Source organism: Rhinoraja longicauda, chromosome 22 (assembly GCF_053455715.1).
Source record: "Rhinoraja longicauda isolate Sanriku21f chromosome 22, sRhiLon1.1, whole genome shotgun sequence".
In the NCBI taxonomy this organism is placed as follows: Eukaryota; Metazoa; Chordata; class Chondrichthyes; order Rajiformes; family Arhynchobatidae; genus Rhinoraja; species Rhinoraja longicauda.
Window position 1 is genome coordinate 17681036 of NC_135974.1, and position 21292 is coordinate 17702327.

The 21292-nt window shown below is 42.8% G+C and overlaps 1 protein-coding gene across 1 annotated transcript in view; it reads right to left on the reverse strand.

Moving 5' to 3' along the window:
* Positions 1-21292, reverse strand: part of LOC144604445 (double-strand-break repair protein rad21 homolog) — a 73118-nt gene that overhangs the window by 31550 nt on the left and 20276 nt on the right. The window contains exons 2-5 of the mRNA XM_078418874.1: positions 10583-10765; positions 6355-6484; positions 3881-3980; positions 242-342 (exon numbers count right to left, since the gene is read on the reverse strand). Coding sequence (XP_078275000.1) covers positions 242-342; positions 3881-3980; positions 6355-6484; positions 10583-10765 — 514 coding nt within the window. The remainder of the gene's footprint in view (positions 1-241; positions 343-3880; positions 3981-6354; positions 6485-10582; positions 10766-21292) is intronic.

Consider the following 21292-nt stretch of genomic DNA (forward strand, 5'->3'; position numbering starts at 1 on the left):
CTGGAGACGTCGTGGGCCCAGTCAGAGAAATGTTGATGAAAGTAGGAGCCTCCTTGATAACCCCAATGACGTGTCTGCCCAGCCTTTCTCAACATCGGAGGAGCATAGGTGAGTGCTTAAGCCTTCCATCACCACCGGGAGCAAGTTAAGAGGTGGCACTTTGGATTTTAACATCACATCCTGTGTATTTGAAAACATTATGGATTTATCAAGTAATGACTATAAAGAGCTTTCTTCTCACCAAATCCATCATCCTGGAGAATACTGCACATATCTTCTTTAAGTGTGATGGCCTCAGATGTACTCTGGTTCAGTGTAAAGTGCTCAGCAACGTCAATTGCACTAGAGACAAAGTTAAATTTAATTAAATGATTAATAATCACTGTTTCCATGCTCTAATACATAAATGTACAATCGTTATTCAAAATGAATACATATATATTTTCTTTCTTTTAAGTCACTTGAGTCATGTTGTTTGTAGAACCAAAGCTAACCTAGTAATTCTTTACTAAAATTCATTATTTTCTTTTACATTTATCCCATGTGCGATAGCATCATAATTAAGAAATAAATTGGATGGAATCAGCTTCAGCAGAAGTAATAAGAAGGATGAAACTTCAGCCTTGGGCTGTGGATTTGTACCTAAGATTTCCACACACAATGAGCTCCCTATCTGAACCAGATCACTGAAGGAAGGCATCAAAGGGACTGCAGTAAACAGACTCATTCCCTTTTAGTAATATTATAGATGCTATTTGCATAATTTTCATTTCACAGAAAAATGCTGAATGTGTGTCCTGCATCGATGCCTGAGAATCAATCACTCTTCATTCAGAAGGGTAATACAATGACTCAGTCATCCTTGCAGTTCTGAGCATATTGCTACTTTTTCAGCAGAAAAAGTTAATGTCCCATAGCCAGAAATTCCAATATTTCCCTGGAGGCGCACTTGAATAGCACAGATGAGGCAGGTCAGGGATGTCAAACTCATTTTAGATCACGGGCCAGAATGGGCAAAATGCGACTTCATGCGGGCCGGATCAGTTGTGCACGCGCGAACACACCCGCGCTTGCTCCCACAGCTTTCGTTGCCTTTGTTTTCTCAACCTGCTCTCATGTGTCTCAGTCTCTGCTATAACTACAAAGTGTTTCACTTTATGAATTTCATTTCTTATGAATAAGATTGCCTAGCAAGCATTACTTTTATGATTGGTATATAGGCCCTAGATAGAGTGGATGTAGAAATAATGTTTCCAGTAATAAGAGAGTCTGGGACCAGAGGTCACAGCATCACAATAAAAGGACATACATTCAAAATGGAGATGAGGAGGAACAGGTGGTAAATCTGTGGAATTCATTGCTACAGATTGTGGTGGAGGCCAAGATATTAGGTATTTTTTAGGCAGAAATTGATAGGTCTTGATTAGGTTACAGGGGGAAAGGCAATAGAATGTGGTCGAGGGAGAAAATAAATCAGCCATGGTTGAATGGCAAAATAGACTTGATGGGCTAAATGGCCTAATTCTGTTCCCCTGTCTTATAGTCTTCCTACAATGTTTATGTTTTGCCCACAATGGGCTGACTGGGTGGTGAACAGCCAAACAGCAGCTCTCTGGCATGGTGAAAGATGGTCTGTCCATTATCTCACCTGAAGGCCCCGCTCCCCATCCTTCTCCTTATGTCTTTCTTCCTTCCCCTCACACCTTCTCCCCTCACCTCTCATGTCTTTCTTTCATCTGCTCCCTTCCTCACCCCCTCTCCCTCTCCCCTCCCTCGACACCCTCTCTTCCCTTACTCATCCCTCAAATCACTCCCTTTCCTCATCTGCTCCCCCTCCCCTTCCTTTACCACCACCTTCTCTCCCTTCGCTTCCCTATTCCACCATAACTACCAGCACACCTTCACATTGCACCTAACCTTACACCCCAAACACAGAGCCCCCACCCTGGGGAATAGATTTTGGATCGCTGTCTGCGGCCCCATTCACAGTGCGACTGCCTTTATCCATGCACTCACCTGGGTCTCAGATACTTGGTGGCGGTCTCTGTGGTGGCAGCCCAGGCACTTCCCGGTGTCCACAACAACGCTGAGTCTCCTCACCTTCCCCAGCGCCGGCCCCTTCCCACCCACGGTACTGCATGGCTGGATATGGGCGTAGCTTCTACTCACCCCCCGGAGCCGGGGAGTGTGGAGGTGACAGCTGCAGATCGGACTTGCATTTTCCTACTGCACAAAATTCATATTTCCTGCGAGTTTAAGCGGTCATGTAGCTCACTTTCTGTGTATAATCTAACAGCGCTGGCTTTTCCCCAAATCATCCCGCGGGCCGGATTGGACCCCTTCGCGGGCCCGATGTGGCCCGCAGGCCGGTAGTTTGATACCCCTGAAGTAGGCAATGAATATTTTGGTTGTTGTCCTATCACCTCTTGCATAGTTGCCATCTTCCCTAATGGTGGGCTCTGATGGTGAGCCAGAGATCCAACAATGACATGTGGCAGTTGGGGGGTCAATGAGACCCTTGAATCAGGTACTTATTGGAGTCAACAGTGCTCCAGAACAGCTTTTTTTCCTTTGGAGGGGAAGAGTCAGGGAAGAAATAAATCACTTTTGATTAAGCGAGATGGTCAACCTCCTTGTGATTGGATGAAAATGGATCAGCTAGATGAGGTCAGAGCAAGCACAGATCAGGGTTTCAGTAAGAGGTTGAGAGATTGAAAAATGTTTTAGTGCCAACTTTGACAGTAAAAATATCTCAATTGCAATTATATTTAAAATGTTAAAGAAAGCTTGTAATATCACTGCTAAAATATTGTTAGCTTTGAACATTTTCATGTCTGAATTGTAGGGTGAGGGCAGGCTGAGACTTTGTTCCTTGGGTTATCAGAGACTGAGTGGTGAAATTCTAAAAGTGTATAAAATCATAGGGTGAATGTACACACCCTTTTTCCTAGGGTTGGGGAATCAAAAACGTGGGCATAGGTTTTATGTGAGAGGGGGAAGATTTAAAACAAACATGAGGGGCAGCTATTTCTACACAAAGGGAGGGAAATATGTGTATGCCAGAGGAAGACAAAGGCAGATACTTTAATGACTTTTAAAGACATTTGGACATGTACTGTACATGAATAGGAAAGTGCAAATGGAACCAGCCTGGATGGGGATCTTGGTTGGCAAGGACAAGTTGTTCCAAAGGGCCTGTTTCCCTGGTATACAACTATATAACACAATATATGCAGATAATTAAATTAAGTAATGAAATGAGATAAGCATGTTGGGTACCAAACAGCAAAGGTAAAACAATCAAACAATGGCCGACAATATTGGCAGCATTTCACCTTAAGAACTTAATGAGAATAAATAAAGAAACAAGCAGACAATTTCTTCAATGTAGAAAGTTCACCTAACAAGTAGAAAAATATTCACAGCACTAGAGGCAGGTTGCTGAATAATTTTAAAGGGGTTAGAAATGGTTTTAATCTTAATTGAGCTGCATGGTGGCAAAAATATTATCAATAAGATAAAAAGGGCCAGGAATTATTCCAAGACTTCAATAAAGAATCAGATCAAGACATTCTATTGTAACAAGAGAAAAGTAACATGCTTCTTCGCTTCCCTATGCACGTTATTATTTTGTAAAACTGAATGTTACAAACATGATTTAAATAACAAAATAGTTAAACTTCAAATATTTTCTTGTATTGCAAACACAACTGTGAAACACATTGTCAGAAGCTGTAACAAATTGTTACTTTGTTAAAACAATGTTTATAACCAAAAACCAAGCCCATTAGGGGCACGTATTTAGATGAGCAGAAGAGCAGCATGTAAGCAGAGCGGAAACACAATTTTGCCCATCAATGTACAAAGTTCAGGGACTCACTCCACATCTGGCAGCTGAATAGAAAAATCATGAAACTCCTCAGGCAAAGTAATGGCATTATATGTGGCTTCAAGGTTTTCTTCAGCAAGATCCACAATATCTGCAACAACGAAATCACAACCAATTACTATTTTACGATGTTACAGAGCTTATAGGTTAATGTTATTTACTTTACCTCAATTCCAAACAATGATCAAGAAAATTACAGCAACAAAAACAGCAATTTGATTCCTCACCATCAATGGTGACTGCAAATTGAAAAATTCTATTAGTTATAGTGATTTTACTGCTTCAGAATATCAATCTGGGATTGTATTTTTCCCAAGATTATTAGCAGAAAGAGAAAATGACTACTGCACAGGAGAGCATTAAACCCATTGACTGCTTAAATGCAAGAGTAATCTGGCCGGTGCTTCTCCCCTGCCCATCCTCCCTTGCCCTGCAAATGCATCCTCTTTGAATGATTTAAGTGAATCTATCTTCATTATTATCAGTCAAAGTGCATTCCAGATCCAAACCTTTGTTTACAAAATAACTTTCTCTTCATGGCACAGTTGGTCCTATTAACTATCACCCTGATGCTCTTGAACTTTCCACCGATGGAATCTGTTTCTATTTGTAATATTACACTGCTTCTATAAGATCTTCTTACCCCCTCCTCACGGCTTTCAATCCGAAGCCTGTATTATGTTCAACCTTTTGCATACTCTTAACAGAAGAGATGGATATGAATCTTGGATAACTTATTAACTTATTTATATGCTGTAACTGTAATTCTTTTTTGTGCACAACCCGCAGGCATTGCCACTTTCATTTCACTGCACATCGTGTATGTGTATGTGACAAATAAATTTGACTTGACTTGACTTGACTTGACCATAGTCTCAAGGATGGGAGCTTTCGCCAATCAGAACCAATGGAACTAGTCCTGGAATAGCTCAAATTCCAACAATAATTGCTGGTGTATGGACAGGACGGGTTCTGTCCAAAGCAAGGAGTGGTTTCATTTAATTGAGACTAAGACACATATAAACATACAGAACCTTCAGAAATGACTGGCTGCTTCTGGCACAGAATCCTTTACAAGACACATCAGTCATTATTTCATAAAATAAGGGTTTACGCAGTACGAGAGTTCTACAGTTGTCGACCTACTGATGTTGTAGACATCCATCACTCGCTTTATACCCAATTCATGTTATGGAAACATGGTTTCGAGCAGAACTACCTGTATCCAGCACTCACAGGAAAGTTGTATTGGCACTTCATGATTTATGCAGAATGGTAATTTTCCTTTTAATCCCCAATGCCATACTGCTTCAAGTTGGTGGACTGATCCATATTCGAGGATTTATAGGCCAACCTAAGTGAGTATGACACTGCTGTCACAGACGTCACCAGTAATTGTGAAGAGAATTGCATGCCAAAGAAGTCAATCTGAGGGTTTTCACTGAATGAACCACGAGATCCACTTCCTAGTGAAGTCTGAGGTGTTCTACATAGGTGATCATGACCTGTTCAGGAAATCTGCATACAACCCTTGCAGAGCCTTCAGAGCTACCAAGAGACAATTCCAGACCAAGTTATTGTCCCATATTAACTACATGGACACCTGTTGATTGTGGAAAGGCCTTCATGCTATTACTGGCAACAAAGCAAAGGTTGGTGGAATGACATCAACTGCCCTTACAGCATCAGATGTGCCTGTATCCATGGCCACCATCGCAGACATCTGATCGGCCTTCCTGAGTGTGAACCCGTGGAAAATGACTGACCCAGATGGAGCCCCCTCCGTGTGCTCAAAACCTGTGGACTAGGCAGCTGAAGTATTTGTGGACATCTTCAACCTCCTCTTACTCCAACCTGAGGTTCTCACCTACTTTGAAAACCAGTGCCAAAGAAAAACAAGGTAGTGTGCCTTCCAGTGACTCTGGTATCCACCATCGTGAAATGCTTTGAGAGGCTGGTCATGGTGCACATCAACATCCTCCCAGATACCCTTGATCCACTGCAATTCTACATTATTTCCAAATTTATCCGGTAAAATTAAATTACACAAGTATGTAACCTAGATAACAAAAAGATAATGGCATGACAACTTATGGCAATGAAAACAGAATGGAAAAAAAACTACTGCAATAACTGAATTAATCATAGTTAGAAAAATTGTAATAAAAAAACTCTCCAAGTACGCAAACATTTTGGTATGTTCTAAAGATCAGTGACATTGACACAATGCCCAACAGAATAAATTAATGGTCGAAGGGAATTATGAAAACTTCTTAGTTTAAATGATAACTAAATCTATAAAGATATTACAAGGATGACCCAAAACAAGGATAAGGAATATAACTGTGAAAGATAGATAACGTCCTGTGGCCATATCTGTATCCATGAAATCTTGCAATAATCAAAAGATAAGTAATTTATATGAATCAAAACATTTGTCCAAAGTTCCAGTGACTGTACTATACCTGGACGAAAAGTAATCCTAATTTTTGTGAATGCCTCATTGCAGTCTGCCAGGAGATACTTAGCCTTTCGATTGTAAATCCGCACCACTCCTAGAAGCAGGTGGCCTGAAGTTCTCAATGCAATTTTAACCTAAGAGGGAGCATAAATATGAAACTTGTTGTCCTGTGTCGTGAATAAAGTTCTAAATTATTATCCTACCTGGACTCATGTATCATAAATGTCTTTCCATATTTGAGAGTAATTTTGATCTAGTTTGTGCTGCTGCCTCAATAGCTCAAGGGATCCGGGTTCAGTCCTGATCCTAGGTGCCAGCTTTACAAAGATTAGTTTTTTCTAACTGCATGGGTTATCTCTGATATGCCCCCTCATTCCAAACACATGGTGGTAATTTGAAGACTGTAAATGTTGGCTTTGTGTAGGTTAATGGCAAACGGTAATGAAGGGGGAGTTGGTGGGCATGTGCGGAAGAGAATGTTGCTGGTGTACAGGAAAATAAAGAGAGTATTGAAACTAAAATATCGCTCACCTTGTAACTAGAATTAGCCTAGTGGGCCAATGGCTTCATATATATATATATTAGCTAGTAATGGCACAAAGTAAGTCTCCATCAATGTTTAAAGAAACGTTAGTCCTCTTTGTGTCCAAATAAAAGTGTACTAAATATTAACAATATTTTCTTTTAAATGGTCCATTCAATACCAAGGGAATTGATGCCTATGGTAGAGTCCCTATCATTAAACCTAACTGTGATAAATCATTTCAGAATATAATTGAGACCTAACTTATCTTTATGGTCCATCAACTCCCCTGATGATAAACAAAATCAAATGATTTGTCTAATCTTTTAGCATAGCTCCTCTCCAAAAAGACTTCTCACAGTAGAATTTTAACTAGCTGTGACACAATAGCACAGCTAGTGGAGCTGCTGGTTCACATCTTTTGTGACCCAGGTTCAGTCCTGACCTCCAGTGTTGTCTGCATGAAATTTGCATGTCCTTTCTGCCACTGTATGGATTTCCACCAGGGGCTCCCGTTTCTACCCACAATAAAAATGCGCAGGTGCGTTGTCCATTATAAATTGCCCCTAGCAGTTAGGTGAGCTGTAGAATTTATGGGGAGTTGATATGAAAGTGGGATGAATAAAAATAGGATGTGTAAATGGGTGCATGATAGTCAGTGGGGACTTGGCATAAAGTAGATTAAAAACTACTAATATATAAAACACTAAACTCCTGCAAGTGGATGAGCTCCTTGATCCTCAGCTCATTTTTGTTGGGACCAGATTAAATTCCTGTTTCAGATATTTTCCATATAATCTCTGACAAGACAAAAACTTGATCATTGTGCAAGTTAAAATTCAGTCTTACTGAATTCAGTCAATTAAATACAAGCATGATTTACACCTTCCAAAATTTCATCATGTTGCAGTACAAACTTGGTGTTAGCAAGTGAAAAGGGATTTTTGTATATGTTTTTCCCATGAGTAACTAAGCATTTCTTCCAACATGTGAAAACCTGAAGTTTCAATATTCCACCATGTAGAATAAGGTACAATGTGGATTAGAATGGCTTTAGCACACATAAAGATCTTTCCTCCATAATTTTCTCTAAGTGCAGACAGTGGAAGGGCATTGAACCGTGTATTTGGGGTGGGCTGCAGAGGACAATAAGGTAAAGCATAGATTAATCTGTGGCCAAAGTACTGGTGCATAAGGGAGGGCTTTTGGTACTTGGATCATTGGTATTGCGTTTGGGGAAGGCAGGAACCTGTAGAAGAAGGCTGGGTTAGATCTAAATAGAAAGGGGACGATGTCAAGTCAACAATCTCTCCCTCAATGTCAGAATATCAAAGGAGCTAGGCATCACCTTTAGTAGAAAGGGGTGGTGTGCACATCCCAGTCAGCATCAATTGTGCTAAAGTGGAGATGGCCAAGAGCTTCACATTCCATGGTGTAAATATCAAAGCAATTTGTCTTGATCCATCCACATTGAAGCTAGTCAAGAAAGCACAGCAATGTTTATCTCTTCCTCAGAAGACTAAGGAAATTTGTAATGTCTCCAATTACATTAATTTCTACAGGTGCATCATAGAAAGCATCCTATCAGGATGCATCACAACTTGGTTTAGCAACTATTGTATCCAGACCACAAGAAAATGCAGAAAGATGTGGATGCAGTCCAGTCCATTATGCAAACCAGCCCCTCGCCCATCGACTCTGCACCTCAGTGCCTCGGGAAAGCAACCAACATAAACAATGACCACTCACTCCCCAATCATTTCCTCTTCTTTCCTCCCCATTGGGCAAAAGATATAAAGGTTTGTAAGCACGTACCGCCAGATTTAGGAACAACTCCTTTCCCCGCTGTTATCAGACTCTTGAATGAGCCTCTCATAAGCTTAGGATGTATTCTCCGTCTCCAAATCTACCTCGTTTTGTGTCATGCACATTTTTATCTGCAGCTGTAACACTATATTCTGCTGATGTTTTCCTCTTACGTTTCCTTATGTGTGACTTGATTGTTCTCATGTATGGTATGTTTTAATTGCATATTATGCAAAACAAAGTTTTTGATTGTATTTCAGTACCCAAGACAATAATGAATCAATATCAATATTCAGGGGGGTTTGCTTGTGAAACTAGGAGGGGTTTTAGCATGTGGGTGCGAAACAGCAGCAATAGACAATAGGTGCAGGAGGAGGCCATTCGGCCCTTCCAGCCAGCACCGCCATTCAATGTGATCATGGCTGATCATTCTCAATCAGTACCCCGTTCCTGCCTTCACCCCATACCCCCTGACTCCGCTATCCTTAAGAGCTCTATCTAGCTCTCTCTTGAATGCATTCAGAGAATTGGCCTCCACTGCCTTCTGAGGCAGAGAATTCCACAGATTCACAACTCTCTGACTGAATTTTTTTTTCCTCATCTCCGTTCTAAATGGCCTACTCCTTATTCTTAAACTGTGGCCCCTTGTTCTGGACTCCCCCAACATTGGGAACATGTTTCCTGCCTCTAACGTGTTCAACCACTTAATAATCTTATACGTTTCGATAAGATCCCCTCTCATCCTTCTAAATTCCAGTGTATACAAGTCTAGTCGCTCCAGTCATTCAACATATGACAGTCCCGCCATTCCGGGAATTAACCTAGTAAACCTACGCTGCACGCCCTCAATAGCAAGAATATCCTTCCTCAAATTTGGAGAACAAAACTGCACACAGTACTCCAGGTGCGGTCTCATTAGGGCCCTGTACAACTGCAGAAGGACCTCTTTGCTCCTATACTCAACTCCTCTTGTTATGAAGGTCAACATTCCATTGGCTTTCTTCACTGCCTGCTGCACCTGCATGCTTCCTTTCAGTGACCGGTGCACTAGGACACCCAGATCTCGTTGTACGTCCCCTTTTCCTAACTTGACACCATTCAGATAATACTCTGCCTTCCTATTCTTACCATCAAAGTGGATAACCTCACACTTATCCATATTAAACTGCATCTGCCATGCATCCGCCCACTCACACAACCTGTCCAAGTCACCCTGCAACCTCATAGCATCTTCCTCACAGCTCACACTACCACCCAGCTTTGTATCATCTGCAAATTTGCTAATGTTACTTTTAATCCCTTCATCCAAGTCAGCACCTGAAGGTCGAGGCTAAATCAAGCAAGTTCAGCGGACGGAGCCGACAGAGGCAGGTTAGGGAGCATAGCAGGGCTGGCAGGTTCAACCGCATTTACTTTAATGCAATGAGCCTCATTGATATATCAGATGAGCTTAGACTATGTGTTAATGTGCGGGGATCACTGGTCGGTGCGGACGTGGTGGGCCGAAGGGCCTGTTTCTGCGCTGTATCTCTAATCTAAACTATGGATCGATGCTGTGTGCCTCTGAATAATTAGTGTAGATGGTCAAAGCAATTTATTCTTTAAATATTTCATTCAATTATGAATAGAAATATTCCAATTTAGATGTGAAGATTAAACCACCAAGTATGAGCATTTCCAATTTTTCATTCAGATATGATCTGTCCAAGGTGCAATGATTTTGAAAAGTCAAGTGTGAATTGTAATCTACAAAGTACTGCAGATCACATATTTATTACATTGTGCTTTGTTAAAAGTAATGTTCAATTATAATTACATTCAAAATAATAAGTAATTTGTACTGATTTGTTGTGTTGTACAAATATTAGAACCATCTTGTTAAATAAATATTTAGTTGCTTTACCTTGGGCGAAATAATGCTTTCAACAGTAGCCTCCAGGTTGCACTCAAAAACATGAGCTTTTGTTAGCTTTTTATCCCAATGGGCAGCCAGCCAAATTTTTGCCAGTGGCCCACGCTTGCTCAGAAATAAGGTGGCATAGAACATTGCTGCAGCTACAAGGATCACGAGCAAGAGAAAATGTTGCTGAAGAAGAAAAATTAGAATCAACCATTGAAGAATAATGGATCACATTTGTAACAAGATAGCAAGGTGCAAACGTGTTGGCAAACAGTCATATCATATCGTAAGTTTAGCTCCTTAATTTTTTTTTAACCATTGGCATGCATGCTATATAAACTCAGAAACAATTCAAATCCCAAATTGTTTGCAATGTTTAGAAATGTATCCTTGCTTAGAGTTTAAAAGTTGCTTAAACTTTTCCTAGGTGTTGATATTCCATGGCATAAATAAGCCTCTGAGTAAAATGTTATTCCTGAAAAATTCTGTCTGAAAAAATGGTTATATAGTTAACAGCAAGGATGAAAGCTAATAGACTGCGGGATTTAGAAACATAGACATAGAAAATAGGTGCAGGAGTAGGCCATTCGGCCCTTCGAGCCTGCACCGCCATTCAATATGATCATGGCTGATCATCCAACTCAGTATCCTGTACCTGCTTTCTCTCCATACCCCCTGATCCCTTTAGCCACAAGGGCCACATCTAACTCCCTCTTAAATATAGCCAATGAACTGGCCTCAACTACCTTCTGTGGCAGAGAATTCCACAGATTCACCGCTCTCTGTGTGAAGAGAGCTGGATAGAGCTCTTAAGGATAGCGGGGTGTTGGGGGAGTCCAGAACAAGGGGCCACAGTTTAAGAATAAGGGGTAGGCCATTTAGAACGGAGATGAGGAAGAACTTTTTCAGTCAGAGAGTGGTGAAGGTGTGGAATTCTCTGCCTCAGAAGGCAGTGGAGGCCAGTTCGTTGGATGCTTTCAAGAGAGAGCTGGATAGAGCTCTTAAGGATAGCGGAGTGAGGGGGTATGGGGAGAAGGCAGGAACGGGGTACTGATTGAGAGTGATCAGCCATGATCGCATTGAATGGCGGTGCTGGCTCGAAGGGCTGAATGGCCTACTCCTGCACCTATTGTCTATTGTCTATTGAAAAAAAACGTTCTCATCTCGGTCCTAAAAGACTTCCCCCTTATCCTTAAACTGTGACCCCTTGTTCTGGACTTCCCCAACATCGGGAACAATCTTCCTGCATCTAGCCTGTCCAACCCCTTAAGAATTTTGTAAGTTTCTATAAGATCCCCCCTCAATCTTCTAAATTCCAGCGAGTACAAACCGAGTCTATCCAGTCTTTCTTCATATGAAAGTCCTGCCATCCCAGGAATCAATCTGGTGAACCTTCTCTGTACTCCCTCTATGGCAAGAATGTCTTTCCTCAGATTAGGAGACCAAAACTGTACGCAATACTCCAGGTGTGGTCTCACCAATGCCCTGTACAACTGCAGCAGAACCTCCCTGCTCCTATACTCAAATCCCCTCGCTATGAATGCCAACATACCATTCGCTTTCTTCACTGCCTGCTGCACCTGCATGCCTACTTTCAATGACTGGTGTACCACGACACCCAGGTCTCGTTGCATCTCCCCTCCTGGTCATTCAGACAGAAATAGGGCAAGCGGAATGTAATCCAGAAGCACCAATAACCAGAGGCCATAGATTTAAGGTAAGGAATATGGAGCAGATTTCAGAATTTCTTTTACATGCAATGTGCTTGGAATTTAAAATGCACTGTCTGAGAGGGTGTAAAGGCAATGATTCTCACATTTAAAAAGTATTAAGATGTGTATATGAAATGCTAATGCATGGAAGGATACTCAATGGGATTTGTTTAGATAGGTATGATCGGCATGGACAGGATGGGCTGAAAGGTCTGTTTCTGTGCTGTATAACTCTAAAATTGCTCTTGGGAAGGTATAAAGACAAGAGAAAACACAACAAATTAAGATATATGGGGAGCACTAAGGAACAAGTAGACTTGCTGTGTATGCCCATAGATTGTTAAGGTTAGCAAAAAAAAATTGATGGTTGCAAAGGTATATGGGATCTTTACTTTGCTGAGGCATGGTATATATGAGGGGAACTAATGTGAGAAACATGCGTGATGTCAGTGGGACTCCAGTTTGAGTACTGCATTCAGTTTGATCACGAGATTACAGAAGACGTGAATGTCCTGAGAAGGTGCTGAAATCTCGATACACTGAGCCCTGGTACCCTTGTTCCCAAAGTTATAAAGATTTTGACAGAGAGAGCATGGGAATAGGGTTTCCAGTATGTCAGAGGCAGCAAAACAACTGTGGCACATATGTGCCAGAGCCAGTGAGGTACCAGGACCCACTGGGTCAGATAAAGAGAACAGCGGACCTGATGTATTGGAGGGAGCAGGATACATTTATATCAAGGATGGAAGGGTACTGGGTCTAGTTAATCAGAGGGAGCAAGAAGGGTACCAGCAACTGTAGGAAGCAGCAGATGATGATAATCCAACATGGGATTGTAGGTTATCAGACTCATTGTAACTGTCTTTCTATGCCAACGTTAGACTAAAATCTCAGAGCAAATGAAAGAGCCCTTAAAGGTGAAAGTTGATTTAAGAAGGACCTCAGGGGCAACTTTTCCGGTCACCTATATCTGGAACAAGTTGCCAGAGGAAGCTATAGTAGGGGATACAATTATAATTTGGACATATATATGGATCGGAGGATTTAAAGGGATTTGGGCCAAACGGGACCAGCTTAGAATGCCTGGAAGACAAATATAGGCCTCTTACAATCAGAGAAAGGTGAATTTATAATGGGAAACAAGGAAATGGCAGAACAGTTAAATGAGTACTTTGGTTCTGTCTTCACTAAGGAAGACACAAACAATCTCCCAGAAATACTAGGGGTCTGAGGATTTAGTGGGAGGGAGGAACTGAAAGAAATCCACATTAGTCAGGAAATGGTGTTAGGTAAACTGTTGGGTCTGAAGGCAGATAAATTCTCAGGGCCTGATGGTGGTGCATCCCAGAGTACTCAAGGAAGTGGCCCCAGAAATCATGGATGCATTGGTGATCATTTTCCAATGTTCTCTCGACTCTGGATCAGTTCCTGTGGACTAGAGGGTAGCCAATGTAACTCCACTTTTTAAGAAAGGAGGGAGAGAGAAATGGGGGAATTATAGACTAGTTAGCCTTACATCGGTAGTGGGGAAGATGCTTGAGTCGATTGTTAAAGATGTTATAGCAGTGCATTTGGAAACCAGTGACAGGATCGGACAAATTTAGCATGGATTTATTAAGGGGAAATCATGCTTGACCAATCTTCCGGAATATTTTGAGGATGTAACAAGTAGAATGGATATGAGTGAGCCAGTGGATGTGGTGTGTCTGGACTGTCAAAAAGCCTTTGACAAGGTCTCACACAAGAGATTAGTGTGCAAAATTAGAGCACATGGTATTGGGGGTAGGGTATTGACATGGATAGAGAACTGGTTGGCAGACAGGAAGCAAAGAATAGGAATTAACAGGTCCTTTTCAGAATGGCAGGCAGTGACTAATGGGGTGCCGCAAGGCTCGGTGCTGGGATCCCAATTATTTACAATATATATTAACGATTTAGACAAGGGAATTAAATGTGACATCTCCAAGTTTGCGGATGACACAAAGCTGGGTGGCAGTATGAGCTGCGGCGAGGATGCTATGAGGCTGCAGGGTGACTTGGATAGGTTGGGTCAGTGGGCAGGTGCAAGGCAGATGCAGTATAATGTGGATAAATGTGAGGTTATCCACTTTGATGGTAAGAACAAGAAGGCAGATTATTATCTGAATGGTGTCAGATTAGGAAAAGGGGAGGTGCAACGAGACCTGGTGTGCTTGTACATCAGTCACTGAAAGTAAGCATGCAGGTACAGCAGGCAGTGAAGAAAGCTAATGGCTTGTTGGCTTTCATTGCGAGAGGATTTGAGTTTAGAAGCAAGGAAGTCCAACTGCAGTTGGACAGGGCCCTGGTGAGACTGCACCTGGAGTATTGTGTGCAATTTTGGTCTCCTAATTTGAGGACGGACATTATTACTATTTGAGGGATTGCAGCGTAGGTTCACCAGGTTAATTCCCACAATGGCGGGTCTGACATATGATGAAAGAATGGGTCGACTGGGCTTCTATTCCCTGGAATTTAGATGGATGAGAGAGGATCTTATAGAAACTTTAAAGAATCTTAAGGGATTGGACTGGCTAAATGCAAGAAAAATGTTCCCGATGTTGGGGGAGTCTAGAACCAGGGGTCACAGTTTAAGAATAAGGGGTAGGCCATTTAGGATTGAGATGAGGAAAAAAAAATTCACCCAGAGTTGTGAATCTGTGAAATTCTCTGCCACAGAAGGCAGTGGAGGCCAATTCACTGGATGTTTTCAAGTGAGTTAGATTTAGCTCTTAAGGCGAAAGGAATCAGGGGAAAAAGCAGGAACGGGGTACTGATTTTAGATGATCAGCCATGATCATATATTGAATGACTCGAAGGGCCGAATGGCCTACTCTTGCACCTATTTTCCTATGCCTTGAACGAGGTGTGGGAAAGGCTTGTTTCTGTGCTGTACAGCTCCATCCTGTACCAGTTAAAAGCACCAACCTACATTACTGGATACATTGACATCAAGTGTGGTTGGTGCGCAATACACATCAAGTGTGGTTGGTGCACAATTGTCTATTTGCCTAAGTGGTGCATTTCCAAAATAATTCTTGGTCCAAAGCTCTGAGAGTTTTTGTGTCTGCTGATGCCGAGATAATAGGCCATTTGTTATTTGCCTCCTATTGAACATAATGAAGCAGTGCGTGGAGCATCACTTTTGCAGCATGCATGGTACACTTATATTTATTTGCAATGGTTTACAACGCAAAATATTTGGGGTTTGGATTTTTTTTTCGCATTTGCATCTGGTGGGAGCCCACCCCCGAGATCGGGGTGGGGGCAGATTCATTTTACATCGTCAGCCGGAATGCAAAAAGCGGCAGCAAACGTGCATCTTTGCAGGAAAGAGAACAAGGGAACTGATACGAGCTTTCCCTGAAAATACATGAGACAAAACGGCCGAAGTGAAAGATTGCACCCAGCCTGCGGGCTCCCTGCGCCACGTTTGACGGCTCATGGAGGTTCACTCGGGTGTTCACACCCGTTGCATTTAACGCGATACACAGGCGCCCGGGTGCATTGAACACAATGCATATCCACCCAGTAGCATTGATTGACGCGTAGCGTCCGTTACCGGGATATCGGTGCCCGGTGAAGGGAGGAGGGAGGAAGGAGGAGACGCCGCGCTCTCGGATGCACACCCGCCCGCCCGCGCACACGATGCCAGAGCGATGCGATGGCCGGCCGCATCGAGCGATGACAGCAGCCGATCACTTACTCGCTGGCGCTCCCTCCACCCTGAGGCAACGCCCGCCGCAGCGCGCGCCAACGTCGGCCTGGTCGCGAGGGGGGGGGGGGGCGCGGGGCGAGCACGCGAGGTGACGGTTGGAGAGACGGCGCGAGGCGCTTCCCGCCAAAACTGCTCAATCCCGCCCAAGCCATCCCTCCTTCCCTTACAACTGGTCGTCCTTCTCACCAAACCCACCACTCCCGTCAAAACCACTCCCGTCAAAACGGCCTCCTCTCGCCAAAAAACATCCCTCCCGTCAAAACTGGTCGTCCCCCCTGCCAAAACCACAACCCCCGTCAAAATTGAACCCCCTCTCCCAAAAACATCCCTTCTTCGCACCAAACAGTCCCTCCTGTTAAAAACACCACTCCCACCAATACAGCCTCTCACATCACAATTGCCCCAGGTTCCTGCCAAAATCAACTCTTACCCCCCAAACCAGTCCTCCAAACCAGATCTATCCCTCCTGCCAAAACTAGTCCTCCAATCGAGATCCCTATCTTCTGCAAGCACCATCCCAGTACAAACCAGATCTCCTTTCATCCAAAAATCAACCTTTAATGTTTAAGGTGAAAGGAAATATTTATTAAGAACCTATCGGGCAACCTTTTCTCACAGAGGGCGGTGGGTATATGGAACGAGCTGCCAAAGAGGTAGTTGAGGCATGTACCATAACAACATTTAAAAGACATTTGAACAGATACATAGATAGAAAAGATTTAGGGAAATATGGGCCACATATATGCAAATAGGATTACCTTTGATGGAACATCGTGTTCGAGATGGACGAGTTGGGCCAAAGATCTGTTTCCATGCTGTTTGAGTCTATAACCGACTACAGTCGGCAAAAGTGGAACGATGAAGAACAGGATCAAACGACCGCAAGAAGTACAGCAAAGACTCTGGTCACACTCGACCCATGACTATGGAAGAGCTGGAAAAGGACTTCTCTTCACTGAAACCAGGAAAAGCAATTGGCTGGGATAAAATCTCAACAGAGCAGATTAAGAACTTTGGACCTGTTGCTAAGAAATGGCTGTTACAGCTGTACAACCACTGCTTGTCTACCCACAAGCTTCCTAAGATCTGGAAGAAAGCACATGTACTGGCACTCCTGAAACCCAGGAAAGATCCATCAATTCCTAAGAGTTATAGGCCAATCTCACTTCTGAGTCATACATACAAGCTCTGAATGCCTGGTACTTGACAGAGGTGGACCTGTTGATGATTTCCTCATCCCAGAGCAAGTTGGTTTCCGCCCGGCAAGTCTACGACGAGCCAAGTATTCAACCTCACTCAGCACATTGAAGATGGTTTCGAGGAAGGGAAAATAACCAGTGCTGTGTTTGTCGATCTCTCAGCTGCTTAAGACACTTAACCATAGATGCCTTCTCCACAAGATCCTGAAGTTTACCAAGGACATCCGTCTAACAGAATTGATTGAAAGGATGCTCAAGAACAGGTACTTCTTTGTCGAACTGGGTAGTAAGAAGAGCAGATGGCAGAAACTCAAGAACAGACTACCACAGGAAAGTGTGCTTGCACCAATACTCTTCAACATCTACACTAACGACCAACTTAGAAGTGAAGGTACATGTCGCTTTATCTATGCAGACGACCTTGGTGTAGCTGCCCAAGACAGTGAATTCAGTGCTGTTGAAGAACGACTTAAATGCCCTCAAAAAACGAACACCTTATTCCGAAGAGAACCACCTCCGTGCAAATCCATCAAAGACACAGGTGTGTGCATTCCATTTGCGCAACCGAGAAGCAATGATCTAAGGTGACTCCTAGATATACTGGGTGATCGCAATTTTCAAGAGGGGTACCAGAGCAGGTGATATTCAATCGGTATTTGCTCTCCTTCAAGACCCATGTTGAGAAGACAAAAGCTAAAGTCTGTGCTAGAAACAACATTGTCAGCAAACTTACTGGAACAAGATGGGGCGCAATTCCTGACACTCTACGATCACCTGCCTTGGCCCTTTGCTACTCAACAGCAGAGTATGCATGCCCAGTCTGGGAAAGATCAGCCCATGCTAAGAAGATTGATCCAGCCATCAATACAACCTGCCGCCTTATCACTGGATGTTTTAGACATCAACTGACAGCCTATACATATTGTCTGGTATAGAGCCACCAGAGATTCGTCACAGTGCAGCAAGCAGTAGAGAATGCCATCGCCAGACCACAGATGTACGACTTCCCTTATTCGGCCATGAACCCGCAAAGATTCGGCTAAAGTCCAGGAAAAGCTTCCTCAACGAAGTTGAACCAAATGCTGAAACTGAAGGTACTAGAGTTGCATTATGGGAAGAGAGACTAGCCAATCTCCCATCAACAACATCCATGTCCATAAGTGCCAAAGAAGAACTTCCTCCTTGTGCCAAATCAAGCTGAGCTGCATAGAAATGCCTCAACAGACTGAGAGCTGGTACTGGTCGTTGTAAAGCGACTCTCAAGAAGTGGGGTTATATAGACACTGAAGACGTCATCTGCATATGTGGCACTAAACCGCAAACTATGGAGCACCTATTGAGATGTCCTCTTTTGGAGCACGAATGCAAAGCTGAGGGCCTCGCAGAAAACAATGATATTGCTAAGAGTTGTGTTCAGTTTTGGCTGAAACACAATATCTAGCATGTGTGGACACGATAAGGAAGACAGCTGGGTCAGGAGGCTAAATGTGCTGGAGGTGGTTAGTTTAATCTTTGGTCTAGAACAGGCCTGGCAATAATAGATGGATACAGATGAGTTGGGGGGGGGGGGGATTGATTGGCAGATGATGAAGTGAGAAAGACGAGAGATGAAAAGGAGTGGCAGATAAGGAGAGAAGATAGGGAGTGAAAATGTAATGCTGGAGGGATACGGGTGGAAGGGGACGGAGGGGGGGAATAAAAGGGAAATAAGTGACTTGGGGATGGGCGATGAACCTACGGAGGAAAAGAAAGGAGAGAGATCTTGGGAGAATTGTGTGCTACCAGGGTGGGATGTGAAGTGAGGATAGAGAAAATTGTTTTGCTTGCAATGCGAAAGTCAAAATCCAGTGACCGCAAAATGAATAATTCCAGAATAAATACTCCGAGGCAGTGGAACACATCTTTACAAGAAGTAATGGAGGGAAATAGCAATGGATGATTTTTGGAAGAATTAGAAGATCATACTTTTAGTTTTAGATGAAAACAGTGGTAGAAAGTTCTTATGGAGCGTGCATAAATCATAGATTAAGCTTATTGGACAAATAGTTGGTCCCCATCAGTCTATGTAACAGTTCTATAGAACTAGCTTTAGGTTTATTATTGTCACATGAACTGAGATACAGTGAAAACCCTACCCAAACAAGTCAGATATACCATACATACACACAACCAGCTCATACACAAGTACAATAGATAGACCAAAGCGAAAGATATAGAGTGCAGAATATAGTTTTCAGCATTGCAGCGCATCAGTTCCATAGACGAAGTGCAATGGACTAGAGGTAAATTGGACAGTACCCTATCTTATGGAAGGACTGTTCAGAAGCCTGATAACAAAAGGGAAGAAGCTGTTCTTGAGTCTGTGGCGATGCATGCTTTCAAGCTTCTGTACCTTCTGCAGGACGAGCAGGGAGCAGAAGGAATGACCGGTGTCGTTATGTTGGCTGCTTTTTGCTGCTTTGGCAGCATGATGTGGCGGAGTCAGTGGTGGGGAGTCTGCTCTGTGTGATGGATTGGGAAGATAAATTAATGCATTAACAATGTACAATCATTTGGCAGTGGCTTAAGTGGAGGAAGGAGTATTAATAAATCATTAGGTGCACCTAATGTTTGGTTCAGCTGACTGAACATCAATGTTATTTCTTCACAAGATTTTATGCTAAACAGCGTTAGATATACAGTGTGTCCATTTCTGGTCACCACATTACATTAAGAACGTGTTACAACCAAAACGATGCAACAGATATTTATGAGGATATTACCAGGACAAGAGTATTGTAGCTATAAAGGAAGATTGTGTGCACTGGGCTTGTTTAGTACAGAATACAGACAGCTGAGAAGAGATTACATCAAAATTAAAACAACACAAAAAGATGCTGTAAATATTGAGCAAGGTTTGTTGAGAAACAGACTTGGACGTTTCAGTTTGAATTAATCATGTATCCTAACTTTTAATCATGTATCCTAACTTTTAATCCTATTTTGTTGCGTATGCTGACTTTGAGCACTTTGATTTATTTCAGATATTCTGTACCTGCTCGTTGTTTTTGGAGATTTAATGGAGCGAGGATAATTATGAGGGAGGCACAAAGAACTGCGGATGCTTGTTTACCAAAAAAAGAAGCGCCAGAGGAACTCAGTGGATCAGACTACATCTCTGGAGAACTGGACAGGTGAAAATTCGGGTTGGGACCCTTCTTCAAACAGATTGTAGGGGGAAAGCTGGAAAAAAGAGATGGGGCTGGCAAAGCCTGGTAAGTGATAGGTGGGGGGTTGGGGGTGATTGGCAGATGGGTGGACAAAGGCTAGAGATGAAAAGAAGACAAAAGGGATTCAGATAAGGAGAGAAGTGGAGTGTAATGTCAAGCCAAAGGGACAGATGAAGGTGGAAGGGGATGGGTAGAAGCAGAAAGGTGTTCCAATGTTCATACTGTTGGGATGTAAGGTACCCAAGAAGAATATGAGGTGTTGTTTCTCCATTTTTCCCCTAACCTTACTCTGGCAATGGAGGAGGCCCAGGACAGAAAGGTAGCTCTGGGAATGGTAAGGGAGTTAAAATGGTTAGCAACCGGAAGATCCGGAAGGCCTTGGCACACTGAGGGCAAGTGGGGCTAGACAAAATAAAAGAAAGGATCTTTAAGTTATAGGAGCAGAATTAGGCCATTCGGCCCATGGTCTTCTCTGCCATTCAATCATGGCTGATCCATCTTTCCCTCTCAACCCCATTCTCCTGGCTTCTTCCCATAACCCTTGACACCTGAACTAATCAAGAATCTATCAATCTCCAGCTTAAAAATAAAATGTATTTGCAAAAAGTGAAGATTTAAAGTACTGCAGAAAGATTACAGTGGTTGTTGATGATTTCATGATTTCTTTTGACACAGAGTGCCATGACAGAGGGCCATGACAGAGGGCATATACAATAGTGGCATTTAAGAGGCTTTTGGATAGGTACATAGATATGCAGGGAATGGAGCAATATGTATTCCGTACAGGCTGAGGGGATGAGTTTAACTTGCATCATGTTCTGCATGGACAATTTGGGCTGAAGGGCCTGTTCCTGTGT